At 40.2% G+C, this 23,836-nt stretch overlaps 1 protein-coding gene across 1 annotated transcript in view; it reads right to left on the bottom strand.

Annotated features, from left to right (window-relative positions):
• The window catches only part of LOC128647389 (complement C3), a 572,326-nt gene that overhangs the window by 281,877 nt on the left and 266,613 nt on the right, over nt 1–23,836 (bottom strand). Inside the window, exon 16 of the mRNA XM_053700176.1 lies at nt 11,259–11,450. Coding sequence (XP_053556151.1) covers nt 11,259–11,450 — 192 coding nt within the window. The remainder of the gene's footprint in view (nt 1–11,258; nt 11,451–23,836) is intronic.

The raw sequence follows: 23,836 nt of genomic DNA, 5'->3' as shown, positions 1-23,836 counted from the left end.
TCGCTTTCTGTTATATATATATATATATATATATATATATATATATATATATATATATACACACAAAAGTATGTGCAAGGATATATGTACAAGTTCTAGCATTAATAATAAAAAAATAATAAAAAAAAAATATGACTGCTAGAAATACAAATACACATTAATTTATGTGAAAGTATCGTATAACAAATCAATATAAAAATAACTTTCTATGAGATATTGTTTGTTGAGGTATAAATGTAGCTATTTCTTGGACATTAACAGATGAAAAATAAAAGATTAGCTTTAGAGAAATGTGCTTGTTCATGGACAGTAATGAAATGGTATTAATAAAGTTGTGAAAAACCCGAATAACCGCAACATCGATGACTGTTAGTTAATACCAGTCCGATGCTCTTCACACCGTACTTGAAGCACGTGTTTTTGATGGCTTTTTTTATAAATAAGGAGATCATATTCAGATCCGCGGCAGTGATGTCTGGCGAGCGTATTGAGGCTGGCGAATGCAACATAGTTGACGCTTTGATAAATAGGCCCTTAAGTGGCAGAGAAAATGGTAATTATTAATATTTTATTTAAAAAAAAGTCTGGAATTAGGAATAATTCTTAATTTTTGGAATTCCAGATTTTGGCATTTGTACATATATACAGTACTGTGCAAAAGTTTAAAAAAAAAAGTAATGCTCATTTTTTTTCCCCCTCCGTCTTTTCATCCATTTTTTCTTTTGGAATTGTGGTCCTCCACCTAGTCAAATTAGTTAGAAATATCCTAAGGTAAGTCTGTCATTGGTTTACTATTCTGATATTTACTATACTGTCTCCCATATTATATAAGCTTAATACTTAATATTTCACAGCTAGCTTAGATTATTTTACTCGGCAGACAGTATGTTATATATGATGCCCTCCACTCTCTCTCTTTGAGATGAAGGAGAGGTAACCCCTCTACACAGAAATGGGGTTATTGTCAAAATTTTCTTTATTTTAACCTAATATTCTTTGCAAAAGTTTAATATTGTTTACTTGATACTGGTGTATGAGAATTTGGCTTACATTGAATGCTAAAATGATAGATCCATTTACATTGCAGCATACACTCACTGGCCACTTTATTTGGTACACCTATTCAATTGCTTGGTAAAACAAATTTCTATTCAGCCAATCACATGTCAGCAACTCAATGCATTTAGGCATCTAGACATGGTGAAGACAACTTGCTGAAGTTCAAACCGAGCATCAGAATGGGGAAGAAAGGGGATTTAAGTGATTTTGAACGTGGCATGGTTGTTGGTGCCAGACAGGTTGGTCTGAGTATCTAAAAAACTGCTGATCTACTGGGATTTTCACCCATAACCATCTCTAGGGTTTACAGAGAATGGTCCAAAAAAGAGAAAATATCCAGTAAGCGGCAGTTGTGTAGAAAAAAATGCCTTGTTGATGTCAGAGGAGGATGGGCAGACTGGTTCAAGATGATAGAAAGTCAACAGTAACTCAAATAACCACTCGTCACAACCAAGGTATGCAGAATACTATCTTTGAACACACAACACGTCAAACCTTGAAGCAGCTGGGCTACAGCAGCAGAAGACACACCGGGTGCTCCTGTCAGCTTAGAACAGGAAACTGAGGCTACAATTCTCACATGCTCACCAAAATTGGACAATAGAAGATTGGATAAATGTTGCTTGGCCTGATGAGTCTTGATTTCAGCTGCGACATTCAGATGGTAGGGTCAAAATTTGGCGTAAACAACATGAAAGCATGGAACGGTTCAGGCTGGTGGTGGTGTAATGGTGTGGGGGATATTTTCTTAGCACAGTTTGGGCCCCTTTGTACCAATTGAGCATAGTTTAAATGCCACGGCCTACCTGAGTATTGTTGCTGACTATGTTCATCCCTTTATGACAACAGTGTACCCACCTTCTGAGGGCTACTTCAGCTACTTCCAGCAGGATAATGCACCATGTTACAAAGCTCAAATCATCTCAAACTGGTTTCTTGAACATGACAATGAGTTCAATGTACTCCAATAGGATCCACAGTCACCATATCTCAATCCAATAGAGCACCTTTGGGATGTGGTGAAATGGGAGATTCTCATCATGGATGTGCAGCCGAAAAATCTGCAGCAACTGTTTGATACTATCATGTCAATATGGACCAACATTTCTGAGGAATGTTTCCAACACCTTGTTGAATGTATGTCACAAAGAATTAAGGCAGTTCTGAAGGAAAAAGGGGGCCCAACCAGGTACTAGCAAGGTGTACCTAATAAAGTTGCCAGGGAGTGTATTTTAATTGTATACAAGAACATGCAATTAAAGGGACAGTGTACTGTTTAAAAAGATAGATAATCCCTTTATAACCCATTCCCTCATTTGCATAACCAACACAGATATATCAATATACTTTTTACCTCTGTGATAATCCTGTAGCTAAGCCTCTGCAGACTGACCCTTTGTTTAATTTCTTTTCACAGACTTGCATTTTAGACAATCAGTGCTGAATCATAAAAAAAACTTTTACGGCAGTGAGCATAATGTTATCTATATGGCACACATGAACTAGCGCTGTCTAGCTGTAAAAATCTGTCTAAATGCACTGAGATAAGTGGCTGCATTTAAGGGCTTAGAAATTAGCATTTGAGCCTAGCTTGGTATAGCTTTTAACAAAGAATACTTTTAACAAAGAATACCAAGAGAACAAAGCAAATTTGATGATAAAAGTAAATTGGAAAGTTGTTTAAAATTGCATGCCCTATCTGAGTTAGAAAAACATAATTTATGTAAGAATTTACCTGATAAATTCATTTCTTTCATATTGGCAAGAGTCCATGAGCTAGTGACGTATGTGGTATACTATCCTACCAGGAGGGGCAAAGTTTCCCAAACCTCAAAATGCCTATAAATACACCCCTCACCACACCCACAATTCAGTTTAATGAGTAGCCAAGTAGTGGGGTGATAAAGAAAGGAGTAAAAAGCATCAACAGAGGGATCTGGAAATAATTGTGCTTTATACAAAAAAAAATCATAACCACCATAAAAAGGATGGGCCTCATGGACTCTTGCCAATATGAAAGAAATTCATTTATCAGGTAAATTCTTACATGAATTATGTTTTCTTTCATGTAATTGGCAAGAGTCCATGAGCTAGTGACGTATGGGATATCAAATACCCAAGATGTGGAACTCCTCTCAAGAGTCACTAGAGAGGGAGGGATAAAAATTAAAAACAGCCATATGCTGAAAAATAAATCCACAACCCAAATTATAAGTTATTCTCATGAAGAAAAGAAAAACTTAAAACATCAGCAGAAGAATCAAACTGAAACAACTGCCTGAAGAACTTATCTACCAAAAACTGCTTCTGAAGAAGCAAAAACGGACCTTGAGACAGTAGGTCCGGCCTTAACGAAAGTGGCCAAGGTTGGCAACTGAACATCCGAACAAGAACCATATACCAAAACCTGTGGGGCCATGCTGGAGCCACCAGCAACACAAGCGATTGTTCCATGATGATTCTGGAAATCACTCTTGGAAGAAGAACAAGAGGCGGGAAAATATAAGCAGGTTGATAATACCAAGGAAGTGTCAGACTGCTTCCGCCTGAAAATCCCTGAACCTGGACAGGCATCTGGGAAGCCTCTTATTTAGATGAGAGGCCATCAGATCTATCTGTGGAAGACCCCATATCTTGAACAATCTGAGAAAACACATCTGGATGGAGGAACCACTCCCCAGGATGTAAAGTCTGACGGCTGAGATAATCCGCCTCCCAATGTCTATTCCTGAAAAATGCACAGCAGAAATTAGACAGGAGCTGGATTCTGCCCAAGCAAGTATCCAAGATACTCCTTCATAGCTTGTGGGCCGTGAGTCCCACCCTGCTGATTGGCAAATGCCACTGTAAGTGAAAATGTCTGTTTGAAAATAAATGAACAGTTCTCTCTTCAACAAAGGCCAAAATTGAAGAGCTCTGAGAATAGCACGGAGATCTAAGATATTGATTAGTAATCTCGCCTCTTGAGATTTCCAAAACCCCTTGTGCTGTCAGATATCCCCAAACAGCTCCCCAACCTGAAAGACTTGCATCTGTAGAGAACATAGTCCAGGTTAGCCAAACAAAAGAAGCCCCTCAATTTAAACGCTGGTGATTTTCCACCATGTCAGAGAGTGTCAAACATTGGGATTTAAGGATATTAATTGTGATATCTTTGTATAATCCCTGCACCATGGATTCAGCAAACAAAGCTGGAGAGGTCTCATGTGAGAACGGGCAAAGGGAAATGCATCCAATGCTGCAGTCATGAGACCTAAATTTTCTATGCACATAACCACTGAAGGGAATGACTGAGACTGAAGATGCCAACAGGCTGCAACCACTTTCAAACGTCTCTAGAGACAGAGTCATGGACACTGAATCTATCTGGAAACCTAAAAACGTGACCCTTGTCTGAGGAATCAAGAAACTTTTTGGCAAATTGATCCTCCAACCATGTTTCCGAAGAAACAACACTAGTTGATTAGTGTGAGATTCTGCAGAACGGAAGGACTAAGCTAGTACCAAAATATCGTCCAAAAAAGCAAACACTGCAATACCCTGCTCTCTGGTTTCCATAAGCAGGGCACCAAAAACCTTTAAAAACATTCTTTGAGCGGTTGCTAATCCAAAAAAATGGAAAAGCAACGAATTGGTAACACTTGTCTAGAAAAGTAAATTTATGCTTACCTGATAAATTAATTTCTTCTATGGTACGACGAGTTCACGGATTCATCCTTTACTTGTGGGATATTATCCTCCTGCTAACAGGAAGTGGCAAAGAGCACCACAGCAGAGCTGTCTATATAGCTCCTCCCTTAGCTCCACCCCCCAGTCATTCGACCAAAGGTACAGGAAGAAAGAGGAGAAACTACAAGGTGCAGAGGTGACTGAAGTTTAAAATAAAAAAATTATAATCTGTCTTAAAATGACAGGGCGGGCCGTGGACTCGTCGTACCATAGAAGAAATTAATTTATCAGGTAAGCATAAATGTACTTTTCTTCTATAAGAGACACCATCAGATCCAATTCTGGTGTGCCCCATTGCTGAATCAATTGTGCAAACACCTCCGGATGGAGTTCCCACTCCCCCGGATGAAAAGTCTGACGACTTAGAAAATCCGCTTCCCAGTTCTCCACTCCTGGGATATAGATTGCTTATAGATGGCAAGATTGAGTCTCTGCCCATCAAATTATTTTGGTAACCTCTATCATCGCTAGAGAACTCTTTGTTCCCCCCTGATGATTGATATATGCTACAGTCATGATATTGTCCGACTGGAATCTTATGAATCTGGCCGAAGCCAGCTGAGGCCACGTCTGAAGCGCGTTGAATATCGCTCTCAGTTCTAGAATATTTATCGGGAGGAGAGCCTCCTCCTGAGTCCACAAACCCTGTGCTTTCAGGGAATTCCAGACTGCCCCCCAGCCCAATAGGCTGGCGTCCGTCGTCACTATGACCCACGCTGGCCTGCGGAAACACATTCCCTGGGACAGATGATCCTGTGACAACCACCAAAGAAGAAAATCTCTGGTCTCTTGATCCAGATTTATCTGAGGAGATAAATCTGCATAATCCCCATTCCCCTGTTCGAGCATGCATAGTTGCAGTGGTCTGAGATGCAAGCGAGCAAACGGAACTATGTCCATTGCCGCTACCATTAGTTCGATTACCTCCATACACTGAGCCACTGATGGCTGAGGAATGGAATTGTGAGGGTTTTCACATCATGTATGTTCCTTTAAGCAGCTACCTGCATCCTCCTAGCCCTGCCCACAGAGCCTTTAAATCACCTGCTCACCCAAAGACAGGTGCTTAGTATTTGTTGCTTTTGACTGAGTAACTCCTGCTCATACTGAGCTCACATATTCCTGCAAAGAAGATTACTTATTTCCAATCTACTCTTGGATTACAAAATCTTTCAGCGGGACCACTTGTCATTACGCCTCTTCAACTTAAAAGACTTTAGTACCTGCTTTTGGTTTTCTCCATTCAATAACTTACACTGCTGTTGCCGCTTCATGAGAGGACTTATTGGAGTGCTAGCTCGCCTTCCTGCCCAGAGTCTGGCTCTCCCCTTACTAGCCGGTATTTTGAAAACCACCGTTGATAACTTCCATGCTGTTTTCAATAAGCGTTTCTTACCGCAATTCTGTTACACGGAGTCCGGAGCTTGCCAGCGTTCTTAGCTGTCAATCAAACAGCATGTCAGCGAGCGACTCCTCCCCTGCCTTCCGTGCTACTCCACAGAATGCTGCGAGCAGCAGCAGCAGTGAGAAGCAAAGGAACTGTTACCATCCTAAGGAGGAATTGAGATCTGGGAACTCCTGTTTCATTTTAGTATGTCAGTCCGCTAATCACTTAGGTATTCATCAAACGAATTCAATCAGAGTTTGCTCCCATTACTAACTATCACTCATAATCACAATCCTCCTGTGAAAACTGTAAAGCTGTTTTGGGACACTTATTACAGTTATACTTATACATATAAAATCACTCTCAACCTACAACGGATATCACTCTCTGCTATAGTGATATTATACCTAGAGGGTGAAACATTCAAATACTTACTTATCTGTTCTGCAGTTGTGTTCCACAAAACACTAAGTCTGCTCAATCATTACAGGAATGAAGAGCTCAGCAGGTGGTTAAAATCTTTGATTTCCTGACCCCCGTCAGAAAAAAATTTCATGTCCACCGAATCTATCAGAGTTCCAAGGAATGGAACTCTTGTGAAAGGGATAAGTGAACTCTTTTTTACGTTCACCCGTGAGATCTTAGAAAAGCTAACACGTGTGAGACTTGGCTAGTTGGTAAGTTGACGCCTGAATTAAGATATCGTCCAGATAAGGCGCCACTGCTATGCCCCGTGGCCTTAGAACCGCCAGAAGGGAACCTAGCACCTTTGGGAAAATTCTGGGAGCTGTGGCCAGCCCGAAGGGAAGAGCCACAAACTGGTAATGCTTGTCCAGAAAGGCGAACCTGAGGAACTGGTGTTGATCTTTGTGGATGGGGATGTGTAGATACGCATCCTTTAAGTCCACGGTGGTCATATATTGACCCTCCTGGATCATTGGTAAAATAGTCTGAATGGTCTCCATCTTGAAGGATGGGACTCTGAGGAATTTGTTTAGGATCTTGAGATCTAAAATTGGTCTGAAAGTTCCCTCTTGTTTGGGAACCACAAACAGATTGGAGTAGTGTTTTTGGAACTGGGCAGATCACTCCCATGCTATATAGGTCTTCTACACAGCGTAAGAACACCTCTCTTTTTGTCTGGTTTACAGACAATTGAGAAAGAGGGAATCTCCCCCTTGGAGGAGAATCTTTGAAATCTAGAAGATACCCCTGGGTTACGATTTCTAAAGCCCAGGAGTCCTGAACATCTCTTGCCCAAGCCTGAGCAAAGAGAGAAAGTCTGCCCCCTACTAGATCGGGTCCCGGATCGGGAGCTACCCCTTCATGCTGTCTTGGTGGCAGCAGCGGGCTTCTTGGTCTGTTTACCCTTGTTCCAAGTCTGGTTAGGTATCCAGACTGACTTGGATTGAGCAAAATTCCCCTCTTGCTTTGCAGCAGGGGAAGAGGTAGAGGTACCACCCTTGAAGTTTCGAAAGGAACAAAAATTATTTTGTTTGATCCTCATCTTATTTGTCTTATCCTGAGGAAGGGCATGGCCTTTCCCTCCAGTGATGTCTGAAATTATCTCTTTCAGTGCAGGCCCGAATAGGGTCTTACCCTTGAAAGGGATGGCTAAAAGCTTTGATTTTGATGACACATCAGCAGACCAGGACTTAAGCCATAACGCTCTATGCGCTAAAATGGCAAAACCTAGTGTCAACCATTTTTTTAACTAGCCCCTTATGCAAGCTTAGTAATGCCTTTCTATAGCTCTTAGGATTACTGCTTACCCTTACCCTCATGGGGATACTTTCAGCCTTTCTGAAATACACAGTCTCTCCAGAAAAAATGACTGAACATACCTTTCTGCTATATTGCATGAAAACATTCCTCACACTGAAGTTTCATGTGGGAACTGCAGTGTATCTTAGTTACAAATGCTAAGATCATCCTCCTCCAGGCAGAAGTCTTCATCCATCTGCTGCCTGAGAGTAAATAGTACACACCGGTACCATTTAAAACAAAAAACTCTTGCTTGAAGAAATTAAAAACTAATATTTTATCACCTCTTTCACTTTACCCTTCCTAGTACTTAGAGTAGACAAAGAGAATGACTGGGGGTGGAGCTAAGGGAGGAGCTATATAGACAGCTCTGCTGTGGTGCTCTTTGCCACTTCCTGTTAGCAGGAGGATAATATCCTACAAGTAAAGGAAGAATCCGTGGACTCGTCGTACCTTATAGAAGAAAAGAGAATCTCAGGAACTGAAAATGATCTGAATGATTCGTTATTATGAAGGTATACATCCTGCAATCCATTATGGACCTTAAATGTCCTTGCTGAATAAAAGGCAGAATAGTCCTTAAAGTCACCATTTGAAAATTGGTACTCAAACATAACAATTCAAAATTTTCAGATTCAGAATTGGTCTGAATGAAATTTCCTTCTTAAAGATTATGAATAGATTTGAATAAAAACCCCAGACCTTGTTCCTGAAAAGGAACTGGCATGACTACCCCTGAAACTCCAGGTCTGAAACACACTTCAGAAAAGCCTGAGCTTTAACTGGATTTGCTGGGATACGTGAGAGAAAAAAATCTTCTCACAGGAGGATTTACTCAGAAACCTATTCAAAACCCCTGAGAGACAATACTCTGAAACCATTGATTTGGACCAAATTTTCCAAAACATTCTTGAAAAAAACCTTAATCTGCTCCCTACCAGCTGAGAATGAGAGTCGCACCTTCATGCGGACTTAGGGGCTTGCTTTTTGGTTTCTTAAATGGGTTGGATTGATTCCATTTAAAGAAGGTTTCCAATTGGAAACAGATTCCATAGGGAAGGATTAGGTTTTTGTTCCTTATTGAAAAAAAAAACGAAAACAATTTAGAAGCTTAATATTTACCCTTAGGTCTCTTATTACCTTGGAAAGAAGAGATAGCAATCTAGACTTAAAAAGTCATATCCGCATTCCAAGATTTTAAGCCTCAAACTCTTGTAGCTAAAAATAGCTAAAGACATAGATCTAACATCAATCTTGATGAAATAAAAAAATGGCATCAGAACTGAATAGTATGTTGCAGAAAGCGAACAATACTAGATAAGTCAGAATCCAATTCTTGTTGCGCTAAATCTCCAACAAAAAAAGTTGATGCAGCTGCAACATCAGCCAAATAAAATGCAGGCCTGAGACGACCAGAATATAAATAAGCTTTCCTTAGATAAGATTCAAGTCTCCTATCTAAAAGAACTTAAGTACAATCTTCCATAGGAATAGAGGTACATTCAGCAAGAGTAGAAATAGCCCCAACAAGTTGAGGAACTTTTCCAAAAACAATTTTTTTTTTAAACCTTGAAGAAGGAATAAAAAATAAGTACCCGGCTAATTCCATTCCTTAAAATCATAAGAGAAATAGTATCAGGTACGGAAAAAAACCTCTGGAGCAACCACAAGAGGTTTAAAAACAGAATGTACTAGTTCTAATAACAAGAGGACTAGTTTCCATGATATCCAAAATAATTAACACTTCTTTAACAAAAAACGAAAATACTTCATTTTAAATAAAAAAAGTAGATTTGTTAGTGTCAATATCTGAGGAAAGATCTTCCAAATCAGATAGATCCTCACATAGATCCAGAAAAGGATAATTTCATCAATCTTATGAGAAGTTTTAAAAGACCTTTATATTAATTAGAAGGCAGAATAGCAGACAAAGCCTTCTGAATAGAATTTAGAAACAAATTCTTTAAATTTCATAGGTATAACATGTACATTAAAAGTTGAAGGAAAAACAACAGGAAATGTACTATTCACTGATGGATACAATATGTGCATGTAAAAAGTTTATACAATGACATTCGGAAATATAATGCACTTAGCTTTAGTAGAACCAACATCAGGCAGCAACGTTCCAACAGATACTTCTGAGGCAGGATCAGATTGAGACATCTTGCAAAATGTAAAATAAAAAACAACATATAAAGCAAAATTTGTTAATTTCCTTATATGACAGTTTCAGGAATGGGAAAAAATAATGCAAATGCAAATAGCATAGCCCTCTGACATAGAAAAAAGCAAGAGGCAAAAGCAATGGGGCAAATAAATAATGAAAAAAATGTAGCGCCAAGTATGACGCACAACGTAACTCAAAAAAAAAATTTGGGGGCGCCAACCATGTCCGGAAATTACACACTCGCGTCACGAATGACGCAACCCTGTGTGAACCTCTGCGTCAATTACGACGCCGGAAATGACGAACTTGCATCAACGGACATGCCTTTCGCGCCAAAAAATTCTCGCGCCAAGAATGACGCAATAAAGTGTAGCATTTGGCACACCCGCGAGCCTAAGACAGCCCACAATTTGAAGAAAAGTAGTCAATTGAAAAAAAGACTAAACTCCAGGTAAGAAAAATATTTCTTAATATTAACTTTCCCCAAATATGAAACTGACAGTCTGCTGAAGGAAATACATGAACCTGACTCATGGCAAATATAAGTACAATACATATATTTAGAACTTTATATAAATGCATAAAGTACCAAACCATAGCTGAGGTGTCTTAAGTAATAAAAACCTAATTACCAAAAAGACACCCATCCACATATAGCAGATAGCCAAACCAGTACTGAAACAGTTATCAGTAGAGGTAATGGTATATGAGAGTATATTGTCAATCTGAAAAGGGAGGTAGGAGATGAATCTCTACGACCAATAACAGAGAACCTATGAAAAAGACCCCGTTAGGAAAATCATTGCATTCAATAGGTGATACTCTCTACGTCCCTCTGACATTTGCTGTACTCTGAGAGGAATCGGGCTTCAAAATGCTGAGAAGCGCATATCAACGTAGAAATCTTAGCACAAACTTACTTCACCACCTCCATAGGAGGCAAAGTTTGTAAAAATGAATTGTGGGTGTGGTGAGGGGTGTATTTATAGGCATTTTGAGGTTTGGGAAACTTTGCCCCTCCTGGTAGGATTGTATATCCCATACGTCACTAGCTCATGGACTCTTGCCAATTACATGAAAGAAACTTAATTTTTACTAGACTGTCCCTTTGAGAAATCTAGATCACTCATATTCAATAATTATACTTACATTTTCCTAGTTCTGGGTCCTCCTCATATTTCCGTCTCAGTTCTTCTGCAAGTTCGCAGCACTCAAAAAATAAGTCAACACATTCCTTCTCCATGTTCACATGTTCCTTTCTCTTGATGCAGGACAGTCCCATAGGGCTTTTTTGCCACCCAGCAGCACAGCATGACTTTAAATGATCAGGGGACCCATTTACTGAAAAATAATTCATCACAAAAAAGTGACTTATTACATATATATTAATGTATATGGTAATTTACATACGTATATTGATTAAGTACATGCTTTCCTGTACAGCTAATGGGGATCTTCACAAAAAGTGAGATCAGGGCCCAAATAGCTAGAAATTTCGTTTAGCAATCAAATTCTGTTAATTATAACAATAGACAAAAAAGACCACAAATTAAATGTGCCAAATAATTATGGATCCATAAATTCAAAATCGGTACTGGAGTACCGATATTGAGTGATCTACAACAATTTTCCAGGTGCCACTTCTTCACATTCATTCATGCGAACACGAACCACTCAAAAATTCTGAAACAAAAAGAAGAGAAAAGCGCCCCCAAATGGTGCAGTAATTCCAATGGATGTGATAGAAATAATGGCCAAATATAGTCACAACTTTAAAAGCACTCAATTGTGCTACACAAGCAGTCTGGATCGTATTGTGTCGTCCAGCAAGTGTATAGACCGGTCTGTAAGGAGATATAATTCCTGAGCCTCCAGTCAGCCAAACTCCAAATGAACACGTAAATGTAGATGTGCATAAGTAGAAACCTCATATGATGTCATAAGGTGTTGCAGCCCATTCCAATTTGAAGAGAACCTCCTTATGTAACCAAAGGTCTCAATATTTATTGCAACCCAAATACCCGATATATATACAGACGTGAGCATAACTTACAAAAGCACATATATTTGGTATAAAGTTAAAAACATTCCAAACGCATTTCTCAGTATACACTGCTTCATCAGGTGAATAGTAATAGTTTCTACATACCAAACATTTATAGTGACATCTTCTCATATGTTCTCATATGATGACTGCACATGCGCATACCACCCGTGACGTCACTGTTACTATTCACCTGATGAAACAGTGTATATTGAGAAACACGTTGTGAATGTTTTTAACTTGTGTATGTTTTTAACTTAATACCAAATATATGTGATTTTATAAGTTATACTCAAGTCTGTATATAAAGGGTATTTGGTTTGCAATATTCCTTCTTAACTATTGAGTCCTTTCGCTACATACGGAGGTTCTTTTCAAATTGGAATGCAGCCCTGCAACACCTTATGACAGACATATGAGGTTTGTACTTATGCACTACATTTATGTGTTCGTTTGGAGTTTGGCTGACTGGAGGCTCAATAATTACATCTCCTAGAAACCGGTGTATACGCTTGCTGTACGGCATGATAAGGTCCAGACTGCTTGTGTAGCACAATTCAGTGCTTTTAAATTTGGGACTATATTTGACCATTATTTGTATCACATCCATTGGAAGTACTGCACCATTTGGGAGCCCCCTTCTCTTCTTTTTGTTTTAGACAATTTCCGTTAATGTTTGTTTCTAATTCACACTTGCATTGCCCTATTACTGCAACTGTAAAAATGTGAAACCGCTTAAATGCAATATTGTAGTTGCAAAAAAAAAAGATGTTCAAACAAGAGTGTGAATGTGTGAAAGGAAATGCACCTTGGTGAATGGGCTTTCAAGCTGGATTGAGCCTTTGTGAGTGTAAAGTCAAAACACATTAACAAAAGTGCATTTTCCAGTTATTGCGCCTACATTATTGAACTCCCGGTCACAAAGGCTCGATCCATCTTAGAAGTTGAATAATGTAGTCACAGACCAATCTAGTACTGAATGCAAATCCATCAGAGGAGACATTTAGCAGTCTAGAGAGGCAGCCAGTGAGTGCAGGAAAATTTTGATATAATCCTGGCAACTGGGTGAGAATAAGGCAACCGTCCTGGCACACAGAGCACATGCCTTGTATATGCCTTATGCTCTCCTTTTGGATACATAAATACATAAGGTTAGCCAAGTGTTACATTCCCTGTCCATTAAGATTAAAGTTGTGCTGTTTAGATTACAGTATAACAGCAAATCAAGTATGACTCTTGATTGCCTTTTAAATTTGTAAGATAATGGGCGCGATCCGATAAAGATCGTAGTTTGCGGCGCAAGCGAGGGAACCCCCGCCGCCTGCAGTTTCAGCTCGCAACTCGAGCTATCCTATATACGGCGCCGTCAGAGGCTAAAGTGCCGTAAGTCTGACAAACCAGTTATGTCCAGAAATCTGCGTAAGTACAAATTTCTGGAGTCGCCAGTGACTTACAGCACTTTAGAAACTGCCGGCGCCTACAAAACCTGACTAAAGTTATTAAATCTCCCGTACTGTCTAACACGCCTCCCTAACATAGCCCGACACGTCTAACCCTCTATCCGATATCCCCCCTCACTATCCTAACAATAAAAAATGTTTTAAACCGACGCTCCCGGACCCCGCCGCCAGCTATATTAAATGTATAACCCCCTAATTTGAGCCCCTACCCCGCCGCCATCTATCTTATCTACCCCCTAAAGTGAGCCCCTACCCTGCCGCCATCTATCTTACCTACCCCCTAAAGTAAGCCCCTACCCCGCCGCCATCTATCTTACCTACCCCCTAAAGTGAGCCCCTACCCCGCCGCCATCTATCTTACCTACCCCCTAAAGTAAGCCCCTACCCCGCCACCATCTATCTTACCTACCCCTAAAGTGAGCCCCTTACACCGTCGCCATCTATTTTAAAAATATTAACCCCTAATTTAATCCCCCTACACCGCCACCAGCTATATTAACTATATTAACCCTAATTATATTAGGGTGAATATAATTAATATCATTATTATATTATATATATATATTAAGTATAATAACCCTATCTAACCCTAACATCCCTAACTAAATTCTTATTAAAATAGATCTAATTAATATTAATTGGAACGAAAAAAGCACAGAGCGCATCCACGACTCAAGGTGAATCAAAAAACAATTTATTCCAAGCAATTAATATATTGCACTTACAAGAAGTATTAAAAAGTGACGCCTTAAACAAACACTCCAACTCGTTAGCTCAATGAGCTTTCTGCAGTACTTATCAGCCGGATACACTGCTCACACTCGATATTAAGAGTTCGCTATTGGCGGGCTGTTTCTCCCGGCTTGTCTCGGCTTGTTCTGAATTCCAATGCGGCTGCAGGAAATAGTGATGACCGCTCCTCCGTCATTGGTCATCACTATTTCCTGCAGCCGCATTGGAATTCAGAACAAGCCGAGACAAGCCGGGAGAAACAGCCCGCCAATAGCGAACTCTTGATATCGAGTGTGAGCAGTGTATCCGGCTGATAAGTACTGCAGAAAGTTCATTGAGCTAACGAGTTGGAGTGTTTGTTTAAGGCGTCACTTTTTAATACTTCTTGTAAGTGCAATATATTAATTGCTTGGAATAAATTGTTTTTTGATTCACCTTGAGTCGTGGATGCGCTCTGTGCTTTTTTCGTTCCAGTTTTTATAATCAGCGCACCCCTGAGTGCCCTGTGTGAAGGAGCAGCACCACCACTCTGATCACTAAGGAGAAATCTACTGGGAGGATTGAAGAGGTCCTATTGGCAGTAACATTATTGGTATTTCTACCCTACTCCTTAAGTCATGAAAGATATGCCTGTTGGTTCTTCTTTTTTATCATAAACACATTTAATAACTACTATATTGATTGTGATATCCATTATAAATATAGAGTGTGTTTTGAAGTCTAACTTTGATATTAGAAGTCTAACTTTGATATTAGAAGTTCCAATACTGACATTTATTGTATTGTACACTCATATTGAAGTTGTATTTTCACCACCAGTCCCTTTGGGGTGAATTAATTAATTATTTGTTGACCAATTGTACAGACAGCAAGCGCAGTAATTTTTGTGTAAGTTTTTTAATTAATATTAATAATTAAAATATTCCTATTTAAATCTAAATACTTACCTATAAAATAAACCCTAAGATAGCTACAATGTAATTAATAATTACATTGTAGCTATTTTAGGGTTTATATTTATTTCTCCAACATTGGTGTGTCCGGTCCACGGCGTCATCCTTACTTGTGGGATATTCTCTTCCCCAACAGGAAATGGCAAAGAGTCCCAGCAAAGCTGGTCACATGATCCCTCCTAGGCTCCGCCCACCCCAGTCATTCTCTTTGCCGTTGCACAGGCAACATCTCCACGGAGATGGTTAAGAGTTTTTTGGTGTTTAAATGTAGCTTTTATTCTTCTATCAAGTGTTTGTTATTTTAAAATAGTGCTGGTATGTACTATTTACTCTGAAACAGAAAAGGATGAAGATTTCTGTTTGTAAGAGGAAGATGATTTTAGCAGACAGTAACTAAAATTGATTGCTGTTTCCACACAGGACTGTTGAGATGAAGTAACTTCAGTTGGGGGAAACAGTTAGCAGACTTTTCTGCTTAAGGTATGACTAGCCATATTTCTAACAAGACTGTGTAATGCTGGAATGCTCTCATTTCCCCTCATGGGGACCGGTAAGCCATTTTCTTAGTCAAAAACAAACAGAATAAAGGGCTTATTATGGGCTAAAAAACTGGTAGACATTTTTATGGGCTAAATCGATTGCTTTATTTGTGCATATTATTCAGATTTAGGCTAACAATTGGCATTTATAATCTTGGGGAACGTTTATAAAACGGCAGGCACTGTATTGGACACCTTTTTCAGTCAGGGGGCCTTTCTAGTCATAGACTGAGCCTCATTTTCGCGCCATTAATGCGCAGTTGTTTTTTGAGAGCAGGGCATGCAGATGCATGTGTGAGGATCTAAGAATCTCTGAAAAAGCTTTTAGAAGGCGTCATTTGGTATCGTATTCCCCTCAGGGCTTGGTTGGGTCTTAGCAAAGACTATATCTGGGACTGTATAGGGGTTAAATTGAAAAACGGCTCCGGTTCCATTATTTTAAGGGTTAAATTTGGTGTGCAATACTTTTAAGGCTTTAAGACACTGTGGTGAAATTTTGGTAATTTTTGAACAATTCCTTCATACTTTTTCACATATTCAGTAATAAAGTGTTTTCTGTTTGAAATTTAAAGTGACAGTAACGGTTTTATTTTAAAACGTTTTTTGTGCTTTGTTGACAAGTTTAAGCCTGTTTAACATGTCTGTACCTTCAGATAAGCTATGTTCTATATGTATGAAAGCCAATGTGTCTCCCCATTTAAATTTATGTGATAATTGTGCCATAGCGTCCAAACAAAGTAAGGACAGTACTGCCACAAATAATGATATTGCCCAAGATGATTCCTCAAATGAGGGGAGTAAACATGATACTACATCATCTCCTACTGTGTCTACACCAGTTTTGCCCATGCAGGAGGCCCCTAGTACATCTAGTGCGCCAATACTTATTACCATGCAACAATTAACGGCTGTAATGGATAACTCCATAGCAAATCTTTTATCCAAAATGCCTACTTATCAGAGAAAGCGCGATTGCTCTGTTTTAAACACTGAAGAGCAAGAGGACGCTGATGATAATTGTTCTGTCATACCCTCACACCAATCTGAAGGGGCCATGAGGGAAGTTTTGTCTGAGGGAGAAATTTCAGATTCAGGAAAAATTTCTCATCAAGCTGAACCTGATGTTGTGACATTTAAATTTAAATTAGAACATCTCCGCGCACTGCTTAAGGAGGTATTATCTACTCTGGATGATTGTGACAATTTGGTCATTCCAGAGAAATTATGCAAGATGGACAGGTTCCTAGAGGTTCCGGTGCCCCCTGACGCTTTTCCTATACCCAAGCGGGTGGCGGACATAGTAAATAAAGAGTGGGAAAAGCCCGGCATACCTTTTGTTCCTCCCCCTATATTTAAGAAATTATTTCCTATGGTCGACCCCAGAAAGGACTTATGGCAGACAGTCCCCAAGGTCGAGGGGGCAGTTTCTACTCTAAACAAACGCACTACTATTCCTATCGAAGATAGTTGTGCTTTCAAAGATCCTATGGATAAAAAATTGGAGGGTTTGCTTAAAAAGATTTTTGTACAGCAAGGCTACCTTCTACAACCAATTTCATGCATTGTTCCTGTCACTACGGCAGCGTGGTTCTGGTTCGAGGAACTAGAAAAGTCGCTCAGTAGAGAAACTCCATATGAGGAGGTTATGGACAGAGTTCACGCACTTAAATTGGCTAACTCTTTTATTTTAGATGCCGCTTTGCAATTAGCAAAATTAGCGGCGAAAAATTCAGGGTTTGCTATCGTGGCGCGCAGAGCGCTTTGGCTAAAGTCTTGGTCAGCGGATGTGTCATCCAAGACAAAATTGCTTAACATTCCTTTCAAAGGTAAAACTTTATTTGGACCTGATTTGAAAGAGATTATTTCAGACATCACTGGGGGAAAGGGCCACGCCCTTCCACAGGATAGGTCTTTTAAGGCTAAAAATAAGCCTAATTTTCGTCCCTTTCGCAGAAATGGACCAGCCTCTAATTCTGCATCCTCTAAGCAAGAGGGTAATGCCTCACAACCCAAACCAGCCTGGAAACCAATGCAAGGCTGGAACAAGGGTAAGCAGGCCAAGAAGCCTGCCACTGCTAACAAAACAGCATGAAGGAGTAGCCCCCGATCCGGGACTGGATCTGGTGGGGGGCAGACTCTCTCTCTTTGCTCAGGCTTGGGCAAGAGATGTTCAGGATCCTTGGGCGCTAGAAATAGTTTCTCAAGGTTATCTCCTGGAATTCAAGGAACTACCCCCAAGGGGAAGGTTCCACAAGTCTCACTTATCCTCAAACCAAATAAAGAGACAGGCATTCTTACATTGTGTAGAAGACCTGTTAAAGATGGTAGTGATACACCCAGTTCCAATAAAGGAACAAGGAATGGGATTTTATTCCAATCTGTTCGTAGTTCCCAAAAAAGAGGGAACGTTCAGACCAATTCTGGATTTGAAGATCCTAAACAAATTTCTCAGGGTACCATTGTTCAAAATGGAAACTATTCGAACGATTCTACCCACCATCCAGGAAAGTCAATTTATGACTACCGTGGATCTAAAGGATGCGTACCTACATATCCCTATCCACAAGGAACATCATCAGTTCCTAAGGTTCGCTTTTCTGGACAAACATTACCAGTTTGTGGCTCTTCCATTCGGATTAGCCACTGCTCCAAGGATTTTCACAAAGGTGCTAGGGTCCCTTCTAGCGGTTCTATGACCAAGGGGCATTGCAGTAGTACCTTACTTGGACGACATTCTAATACAAGCGTCGTCCCTGTCAAAGGCAAAGGCTCATATGGACATCGTTCTAGCCTTTCTCACATCTCACGGATGGAAGGTGAACAAAGAAAAGAGTTCTCTGTCCCCGTCAACAAGAGTTCCCTTCTTGGGAACAATAATAGATTCCTTAGAAATGAGGATTTTTCTGACAGAGGTCAGAAAATCAAAACTTCTAAGCTCTTGTCAAGTACTTCATTCTGTTCCTCGTCCTTCCATAGCGCAATGCATGGAAGTAATAGGATTGATGGTTGCAACAATGGACATAGTTCCTTTTGCACGAATTCATCTAAGACCATTACAACTGTGCATGCTCAAACAGTGGAATGGGGATTATACAGACTTGTCTCCAATGATTCAAGTAGATCAAAAGACCAGAGATTCACTCCGTTGGTGGCTGACCCTGGACCATCTGTCCCAGGGAATGAGCTTCCGCAGGCCAGAGTGGGTCATTGTCACGACCGACGCCAGTCTAGTGGGCTGGGGTGCGGTCTGGGAATCCCTGAAATCTCAGGGTCTATGGTCTCGGGAAGAGTCTCTTCTCCCGATAAACATTCTGGAACTGAGAGCGATATTCAATGCTCTCAGAGCTTGGCCTCAACTAGCAAAGGCCAAATTCATAAGGTTCCAATCAGACAACATGACGACTGTTGCTTATATCAATCATCAAGGGGGAACAAAGAGTTCCCTGGCGATGAAAGAAGTGACCAAAATAATTCAATGGGCGGAGGATCACTCCTGCCACTTGTCTGCGATCCACATCCCAGGAGTGGAAAATTGGGAAGCGGATTTTCTGAGTCGTCAGACATTTCATCCGGGGGAGTGGGAACTACATCCGGAAATCTTTGCCCAAATAACTCAATTATGGGGCATTCCAGACATGGATCTGATGGCGTCTTGTCAGAACTTCAAGGTTCCTTGCTACGGGTCCAGATCCAGGGATCCCAAGGCGACTCTAGTAGATGCACTAGTAGCACATTGGACTTTCAACCTAGCTTACGTATTCCCACCGTTTCCTCTCATTCCCAGGCTGGTAGCCAGGATCAATCAGGAGAGGGCCTCGGTGATCTTGATAGCTCCTGCGTGGCCACGCAGGACTTGGTATGCAGACCTGGTGAATATGTCATCGGCTCCACCATGGAAGCTACCTTTGAGACAGGACCTTCTTGTTCAAGGTCCATTCGAACACACAAATCTGGTCTCCCTCCAACTGACGGCTTGGAGATTGAACGCTTGATTCTATCAAAGCGTGGGTTTTCAGATTCGGTGATAGATACTCTGGTTCAGGCCAGAAAACCTGTAACTAGAAAAATTTACCATAAAATATGGAAAAAATATATCTGTTGGTGTGAATCCAAAGGATTGCCATGGAATAAGATAAAAATTCCTAAGATTCTCTCCTTTCTTCAAGAAGGTTTGGAGAAAGGTTTATCTGCAAGTTCTCTAAAGGGACAGATCTCTGCTTTATCTGTCTTACTACACAAAAGACTGGCAGCTGTGCCAGATGTTCAAGCATTTGCTCAGGCTCTGGTTAGGATCAAGCCTGTTTACAGACCTTTTACTCCTCCCTGGAGTCTAAATCTAGTTCTTTCAGTTCTTCAAGGGGTTCCGTTTGAACCCTTACATTCCGTAGATATTAAGTTACTATCTTGGAAAGTTTTGTTTTTGGTTGCAATTTCTTCTGCTAGAAGAGTTTCAGAGTTATCTGCTCTGCAGTGTTCTCCTCCTTATCTGGTGTTCCATGCAGATAAGGTGGTTTTGCGTACTAAGCCTGGTTTTCTTCCTAAAGTTGTTTCTAACAAAAATATTAACCAGGAGATAGTCGTACCTTCTTTGTGTCCGAATCCAGTTTCAAAGAAGGAACGTTTGTTACACAATTTGGACGTTGTCCGTGCTCTAAAGTTCTATTTAGAGGCTACTAAAGATTTCAGACAAACATCTTCCTTGTTTGTTGTTTATTCTGGTAAAAGGAGAGGCCAAAAAGCGACTTCTACCTCTCTTTCCTTTTGGCTTAAAAGCATTATCCGTTTGGCTTATGAGACTGCCGGACGGCAGCCTCCTGAAAGAATCACAGCTCACTCCACTAGGGCTGTGGCTTCCACATGGGCCTTCAAGAACGAGGCTTCTGTTGACCAGATATGTAAGGCAGCGACTTGGTCTTCACTGCACACTTTTGCCAAATTTTACAAATTTGATACTTTTGCTTCTTCGGAGGCTATTTTTGGGAGAAAGGTTTTGCAAGCTGTGGTGCCTTCTGTTTAGGTGACCTGATTTGCTCCCTCCCTTCATCCGTGTCCTAAAGCTTTGGTATTGGTTCCCACAAGTAAGGATGACGCCGTGGACCGGACACACCAATGTTGGAGAAAACAGAATTTATGCTTACCTGATAAATTACTTTCTCCAACGGTGTGTCCGGTCCACGGCCCGCCCTGGTTTTTTAATCAGGTCTGATGAATTATTTTCTCTAACTACAGTCACCACGGTATCATATGGTTTCTCCTATATATATTTCCTCCTGTCCATCGGTCGAATGACTGGGGTGGGCGGAGCCTAGGAGGGATCATGTGACCAGCTTTGCTGGGACTCTTTGCCATTTCCTGTTGGGGAAGAGAATATCCCACAAGTAAGGATGACGCCGTGGACCGGACACACCGTTGGAGAAAGTAATTTATCAGGTAAGCATAAATTCTGTTTTTACAGGTAACTTGGTATTTATTTTAACTAGGTAAAATAGCTATTAAATAGTTAATAACTATTTAATAGCTACCTAGTTAAAATAATTACCAATTTACCTGTAAAATAAATCCTAACCTAAGTTACAAATACACCTACACTATCACTAAATTAAATAAACTACAAATATCTAAACTAAAATACAATAAAATAATGTAAACTAAATTACAAAAACAAACACTAAATTACAAAATAAAAAAATATTACAAGATTTTTAAGCTAATTACACCTATTCTAAGCCCCCTAATAAAATAATAAAGCCCCCCAAAATAAAAAAATTTCCCTACCCTATTCTAAATTAAAAAAGTTCAAAGCTCTTTTACCTTACCAGCCCTTAAAAGGGCCTTTTGCGGGGCATGCCCCAAAGAATTCTGCTCTTTTGCATTGAAATAAATATACAATACCCCCCCCCAACATTACAACCCACCACCCACATACCCCTATTCTAAACCCACCCAAACCCCCCTTAAAAAAAACCTAACACTACCCCCCTGAAGATCTCCCTACCTTGTCTTCACCCAGGCGGGGCGAACTCTTCATACGATCCGGGCGATGTCCAATCAAGCGGCAGTGAAGTCTTCTTCCATCCGGGTGATGTCTTCAATCAAGCGGCAGTGAAGTCTTCTTCCATCCGGCGATGTCTTCAAGCAAAGCGGCATCTTCAATCTTCTTTCTTCGCTCCTCCGCATCCATCCGGCACGACAACTGAACGTGGAATGAGGTACCTTTAAATGACGTCATCCAAGATGGCGTCCGTCGAATTCCGATTGGCTGATAGAATTCTATCAGCCAATCGGAATTAAGGTAGAAAAATCTGATTGGCTGATTGAATCAGCCAATCAGATTCAAGTTCAATCCGATTGGCTGATTACATTGTAGCTATCTTAGAGTTTATTTTATAGGTAAGTATTTAGATTTAAATAGGAATATTTTAATTAATAATATTAATTAGCTCTATTTTAATAAGAATTTAGTTAGGGATGTTAGAGTTAGATAGGGTTATTATACTTAATATATATATATATAATATAATAACGATATAGTTAATATATATAATATAATTACTATATTAACTATATTAACCCTAATATAATTAGGCAGTGGTGTAGGGGGATTAAATTAGGGGTTAATATTTTTAAAATAGATTGCGGCGGTGTAAGGGGCTCACTTTAGGGGGTATGTAATGTAGCTTGCGACGGTGTAGGGGGATCACATTAGGGGGTTATACTTTTAATGTAGGTGGCGGCGGGGTCCGGGAGGGTGGTTTAGGGGTTAATAACTTTATTAGGGATTGCGGCCGGGGATCGCGGTTGACAGGTAGATAGACATTGCGCATGCGTTAGGTGTTAGGTTTTATTTAGCAGGTAGTTTAGGGAGTTACGGGGCTCCAATAGACAGCGCAAGGCTTACTACGGCTGCATTTTGTGGCAAGGTGAAAATGGAGTAAGATTTCTCCATTTTCGCCACATAAGTACTTACGCTGTATATTGGATATCAAACTGCGCCGGTTTGGTATACCTGCCTATGGCCCAAAAAACTACGGGCGACGGCAGAAATATATACGAGCGTAACTTCTAGGTTATATTGGATACCAAACCAGCGCAAATTTCGGTTTCTCCGGCTTTTGCGGGCGACGCTGCATATCGGATCGGGCTAGGCTGACCATATTTCCTTGAGACAAAAACGGGACATTGAGATGTCAAAAACGGGACAGGGTTAATATTCTTTATTCATAGGGAAAAAAGTAAGATTTTAACAAAAGTTAACTTTTATGACATGAATTTAAACTATTGAGCCAACAATTATCCTTCAGTGACAGAAGAACTCATACAAAAAAATTTAGGTAGACGTAGAGCTAGAGGGGGACTGTATGTCATCATGATTATACCATGAATATATGTAACATGGACATGGTGGAAGAACTAAGAAAAATGTGGAAATACATAGTTACTTGATAATGATAACGTCTGTACAACCAGCACTGCAGCAGCATAATAATAAGCATAATTAATGACAATGATAATTAAATTGATTGACAGGCACAGACACTGGTCTTACCTTGGCTGTGCACAATTCTTGAAGAAATTCAGAACTTAGACAGTTAGACAACTTAGATCTACTTCCTTGTCTTGATCACTATGATTGTACTATGTTCACACTGTGACACAAACAAGAAGATGGCAAGATCAATTATCTCTCTGCCCTCCCCGCCGGCGCGTGTGCTACAAAATTACACTTGCGCTGCCCGCACGGTCTGATAACCCTCAAAACGGGACAAAATGAATATTATTAAAGAAACGACGGGACAGGGGAAAAAAACATAAAATAACGGTACTGTCCCTTTCAAAACGGGACATATGGCCAGCCTAGATCGGGCCCAATGTGTTCAAATCTTAACCCTTTAGAAACTAGAGAGGACTGCAGTGCTTTGCAGTGTTGTAACATTCAGTGGCAAACAAGAAGTTAAAGTAACATGTAAGTTGCTGAATATTATCTATTACCTTAATTGAA

Source organism: Bombina bombina, chromosome 2 (assembly GCF_027579735.1).
Source record: "Bombina bombina isolate aBomBom1 chromosome 2, aBomBom1.pri, whole genome shotgun sequence".
Lineage (NCBI taxonomy): Eukaryota > Metazoa > Chordata > Amphibia > Anura > Bombinatoridae > Bombina > Bombina bombina.
This window is presented reverse-complemented; position numbering and strand designations above follow the sequence as displayed.